The sequence below is a fragment of the Rhynchophorus ferrugineus genome, unplaced genomic scaffold (assembly GCF_030347505.1).
Source record: "Rhynchophorus ferrugineus isolate W39M unplaced genomic scaffold, kcgeb_rfMv2 rfM2, whole genome shotgun sequence".
Lineage (NCBI taxonomy): Eukaryota > Metazoa > Arthropoda > Insecta > Coleoptera > Curculionidae > Rhynchophorus > Rhynchophorus ferrugineus.
Window position 1 is genome coordinate 48,616,129 of NW_027472581.1, and position 6,000 is coordinate 48,622,128.

Genomic DNA, 6,000 nt, shown 5'->3' on the forward strand with positions numbered 1-6,000 from the left:
ATCCTGCGGCACCAAGAGCAGCGTATTGCTTGAGAAGTAGACACTCTCCTCTAGCAGCGGCTCTCGAATGACGATGATAAACAATATAATCTAATTATAAATAATCATAAATTTGATTGTTTTTGTTTTTCTTTATGTAAAAATATTATATTAGTTTTCCATGTAGTACTAGTGAGTTATTCATTGTATATTATATATGTTATATTACATATGCTAATTATGGTATGCTCAAAATTGTATTTCCGATATTTTTTATTGCTGCCGAAGCAGTAATTTTATATGGTCAAAAATAACAAAGTACTAGACTTATTCGATGAAAACTCAAACTCTCAAAGAACATTCTAAAGGCTTATCAGCTGGCGAATCACCCATTCCAAAATATTCATATGAGACTGAAAACATCCAAAAGAAAGGAAATTGGCTGCAACACGAAGGAGATGAATTCCTTGAGTATTGATATGAGGACTATGAACAACTATTCAGGGATTGTATTTGGATTGTACTAATTAGCTTACGGGCGAGTTTCGTCAATGCTCATTAAAATCGATATTATATCGCTAAACATCAACACTGTGCATTAGATGATACATAAAGATTTTCATCAAATGTAGCGTGAGATTAAATTATTTTTGCCAATTAGTGAAAGGAGCTTTATTAATTCTTAGGACATTTTATAATAGGTATTATACAAGATAGGATTACGTAACGAAAACCGGGTTTGTCGTGGACTTGAGAAATATTGATATGTGACTAAGTTTATTCTCTAAGGAATCTGGTTCCGATCTGATAAAGACTCCATAAATTAAATAATTCAGGCCGGATAATTTTTGGGATGGTTATAGGGTGACGTAGCTTGAACGTATACGTCTGTAGGTGTTGGTTTCCTGTAAGCCTGATCTCGCAGTTGAACATTGTTCTTACATGGAACCAAAACGTTTTATTCGGTCTTTCTAGTCGGCGAGTTTGCTCATTCCGGTATTCTATAGAGACATATCATATATGTCTCTCTATATATCAATTATATCTACATATCTTACTTTTATGCGGCAGCAGATTTTTATTCATACAACTTTTTTGATACTGGAAATATGTATATAAATGAAAGTGTTTTACAGGAAGCAGGAGGTTGTATATATTTTCTGAATTTCAGTTATTTCGAGAATCTCGTTAATATGAGCTTTGGTGAAAAAAGATATTACATTAAAACTAAGAACACTATTAGTGGGATTGACTAAAATTCATATAGATTGGTATATGCTAGTTCCTTCAAAGATTTAGTTGTGTATTTAGTAAGATCATAAGTTGGACCTCCAATGTTGCACAACTCAGATATTGGACAATAAGAAAAAGAATGGAATGCTATTGCGTGGAATGCAAATCTGTGTGATAATTAATTTAGAAGTTAGAATTTCATTCCATTTCCAGATTCCATTACAACCAGGCATTATTAAATCTGAATCAAAAAATTTAAACAATAATTACATTGAATTTATTTAGTGACACATCTGAAATAATTTTATTTTTAGTTAATGTAGTTTTATCAGCTATTATAGATATATTACTGATGTGATATTTAACAATACCGAGACATTACAAAAATTATTTGTTCTGTTTATATAATTATTTCTACATTTACATTTAATGATATAACTGGATTATGAGTGAATTTGATACATAATAAAGTCCATATATCTACTCATATTAGCACATTATTATCGTATATTTTTATCTTTATCTGATAATGGAAAAGAAAACATTAAACACATGTTATATATATACAGTATAACAAAATAAAACAAACCCAGGCCGGTAATGGGGCTTTTAGTTTTAATTGAATAAACATTTCAATTTAGCCCGACAACAAGCAGCGCTTCCAAAGAAAACAACGTGATCTATTTACCAATTGACCGAAATTAAGTCACGAAGATAATGCAACCCAGTTCTGTTCAACACCTCGACTAACGTCAGTCGGAATTAAAGATTTAATCTCCCCTTCTCTCTCTCTCTCACCCCCGTAGATTGCCGGCCATTAATTAAATTTTTTTTAAATGGCCCGCCCGTTTTGAAGCGGCTTCTCGTAGCGGGCGGCTCCAAGATTGATGACGTCACGGGCGGCGCGTGATTGCCTGGCAAACTGCTCCAATCTAGTAGGTTAGTACGTGTCTGCTTTTCGGATGGACTCGTATTTTTCACGCGCGGGGGAAAGATTTGAAACACGGAAAAACAGAGACAAATCGTCGGTGAACGCCCCGATATGTTTTTGGAGCTATCCGAATGAATACATCAATGGCAACGTTTTTTGTTTGATCAGGTTTTCGGACATCAGGAATTAAAATGTTTTTTTAAATAAATTTTATCAAAATCGAAATGAAACGTGCGTATAATATTTAGTAGGCCATCAAAAAGTTACTACACATCACAGATGTTTATTACGAGCTTTTTCTAATTTAAAATTTTTTTTTTCCAGTGAAAAATTGAACAGATAAAACGTTAAAGGTGCTTGTAGAAATGGATGGGAAACTTTTAACATATGAAAATAAAAAAATAACACAAAAATATAAAAAAAATATTTTTCTACAATTACTTTTGTTTTTAAACTTCAAAAACTTTAAACTGTGAATAGCACAAAATTAAATAAATCTATATAATATTTGTAATTCGAAAGTTTTTTTTAGTTATATTTTAGTCTCCTAATTAGATCTAGGCCAAATAAATCCTAATCGATATTATTTGGACTAGACCTACTGCTTCACGTGTGTCTCGAGCCGCAGTCTTTGACATTAAGCTTACGGATTGCGGAACTTAGATGTTATTCCAGAGGACATCCTGTCTTACCCAGTTTGATTGCTGGCGTTACTTAGTTGACTTTTCGTATCAGATTTTACTCTTCTGTCTTATGGATAATTATAATTATAAACAATTAGAAAAACACATTTACAATTACGCCTTAACGGGATACGAACCCGCAACTATTGCAACATTAGGAGGACCGCACTGCATCTTAACCATTGCGCCAAAAAATCCTGCTCGAAAGAAGTCCTTTGGCAGTAATGCAATATCCATTCATCCATTTTCATCACTTCGAAAGTCACTGCGACAGAACCGGTCTTTCAAACAGCATCAACGTATCCTTCACAACTCCTGTTATATGTGATCAAGTCTTGTCATGCAAGAGACTGTGCAAGTTCTCGCTATTTTTGGACTTTATTGCTTTCGTTATATAATTTGTTCAATTGGCATCTGGGTGAATCTGCAGCAATAATTTCATTTGGTTTTTCACATCATATGCAGAACAATACTTTATGGTTATGATTTTTGTGTTTGGCTTTCGTTTACTAGAATCCTTATTTCATTGCTAGTCACAATATGCCAGAGAAAACTCTTATTTTTGGTCTAGTAATGAAAAACCGTGATGTTAAAATGATTGGAAATGGTATTTCCAGTCAGTTTGTATAGTAAATATTTCACTCCTTTTGGATCTATTTAATTTTATGTAAATGCTTAGAAACAGCTGATTAATCAATATTAAAAATGAGTTAAAATGGCTTGAGGGTTTTCGTTAAATATATCTTGAATCCCAAGATATATATAACGAAAATTCAGGCATTTATTTATCCTTGGTATTTAAATCACTTCTTTCGCCATTACAAAATGGACAAATGGGAAAATATATATCAGCATCACCATAAGTTTTTAAAATTGTTTCATGGACTCCGGCAGCAATATCAAAAATTCAATTTTGAGCGTCCCAAGTACCTCATTAATCCTAAACGGAAAGCTCTCAATAGTGATAAAGTGTTGTCACAATAATAGAATTTAACAGCAAAGTATATTTAACAGTTGTTTATACATGCAAACACCCAATAGTAATATCAGTTTTTTTACTCGTCCCTTAATTTTTACACTCTAAAGTATATTTCTAGGCTTCAATCTTATTTAAAATATATTAAAAATAAAAATAATTAGTTAAACATCAGCACGTAAGTACTATTTGCCTTTCTGTAAAATATACTGTTTACAAAAGTATAAAACGGGTAACGAAAACAAATAAAATAATAAAGGGCTTGAAGTAACAATAACGAAGGTAAGAAGCTTATTTATTAGCGACTTTACCTTTTATCTTGTTTCACTCCCAGACCGCTATGAGGGGATGACCATTATAATTATGGACAAAAATCCCAAAACATACAAAAAAACAATCAATACATTTCGATAATAATATCTCCAAAGGGTTTATGATGAAATTGGTAAGAGAAAGTAAAAAATATATTTTATTTGATGCTAATTTCGTCTAAATCTTAATATCACTGAATCTTATCAACTTAACTATTTTTTGGGTTGTTTGACATGGGGTACCAACAACTTGATGAAGGAAGAAATCAAACAAATGGATGTGGAGGCGGTTTTTTCACACTTTGTATAAAATTTTTCATCATAATAATTCTATTGAGCAGGTTACATATTGTTCAAAAAAAATTTGTGTTTTTATTACTATACCCTATCGATGCTTTAGTTCTGTGACATTTAAAAGTTGTCCCTTTATTTATTACTCTAAACGTAGGGCAGGGACTATTTTAGATTATTCATTTAGTTGCCATCCAAAAAACATTAATATTCCATGGAAGTTTAATCGTAATCAACGGACTTCTATTTTCTGTTTAAACTAAAATAATTAACAGTTTAATAATTAAGAATGCAGCCAGTGCAAAGTAAAAAGCAATCCTTTCCGTTTTGGAAAATTCTTAAACTATGTAAATGAGTTGTAGGAATTCAAAACAGTTTCAAACTCGATTGCAAAGAAAAACACACTTAGGAGAAAATTTAAGTTCGTTATCATTTAAGTTGTTTGATTTTCATTAACTAGTTTAAATGAAGAAATGAATATATTTCAAATGAATTTCAATTTCATGTTTTCTCGCTTAAGAATTTGATTAACTTACCAGCTGGACTTTCTTCAATCCAAAACGATTCGTCCAAGGTGTAATCGGCTTCTGAAAATAGAAAATTTGTTTAATAAAATTTTATTGTAATTGGATACGAAATCACTATTAAAGTTTACAAAGGGACTGAAGTGAGAAAGACAGAAAAACGATATATTTTATACTACTAATTCGTTCTCTCTTCTTTTCGAAAATTAAACAACCAATATGTAATTAGTTTTAAACATTTATTTAAACAACTCAAATTCGAATGATGCTAAAAAGCATATGCTTAACACGTTCGCTGCTGATCTGGTATCAAATACTTACCCTAGAAGTCGACTATGTTTTTTCGGATTACTACTAACTCTAACAAAATATCTATTCAAGTAAATTGAGAAGTCAATAGAAATAAATGAACGACCATAATCTGATAGTCTAAGATAATCTGAGATACAAATTTTCACTAAAACTCAACTAAACTACAAAAAAACTAAACAAAATAAATAATACCCTATTAAGTAACTCAAAAGAGGACACTTATGGCTAATTTTTGGGCAGTTTAAACAGTAACCAGGAACAAATTTTACATTGCTTTCCCATTACCTTTCCTGCTTTGTTCCCCATTTTTTCGAATTTTTAAAACATTTTCGCTGATGGAAGTAGGTTTGGACGGAGCCTTTAGTAACCTTTTTATGACAGAAAAACGAAAGCCGTAAATTTAAATACGATTGTCTGAATATTTATTGTAAAGTTAGGGCACCTTTCATCTATTTTTCCACTTTTAGTACGAGAGGGCCCTGACATGTCGATATTTTTTCCCGCCATATGCAATTCTATAATACATATGAATCAAAGAGAAAAAATCGAAACCAAGCACGTAAATGACTCATCTATAGTCTTCAGATAATTCCGATACAACTTTACGGCTACACTGTGAATGCCGAACTAAATACAATGCTTAGAAAGACCACCGTACATATAACGCATTGGAGCGTAATTGGCGTCCCATAAAAGCAACACATTACGCGTTAGCGCGTTATTGGCAACAAACGTGTTAAGATAGATAAAAATGGCAAAC

General features: G+C 31.7%; 1 protein-coding gene across 1 annotated transcript in view; it reads right to left on the reverse strand.

Moving 5' to 3' along the window:
- The window catches only part of mmd (disintegrin and metalloproteinase domain-containing protein mind-meld), a 308,125-nt gene extending 302,399 nt beyond the window's left edge, over positions 1-5,726 (reverse strand). The window contains exons 1-2 of the mRNA XM_076395404.1: positions 5,711-5,726; positions 4,941-4,991 (exon numbers count right to left, since the gene is read on the reverse strand). Coding sequence (XP_076251519.1) covers positions 4,941-4,991; positions 5,711-5,726 — 67 coding nt within the window. The remainder of the gene's footprint in view (positions 1-4,940; positions 4,992-5,710) is intronic.
- Between the last annotated feature and the right edge of the window lie 274 nt (positions 5,727-6,000).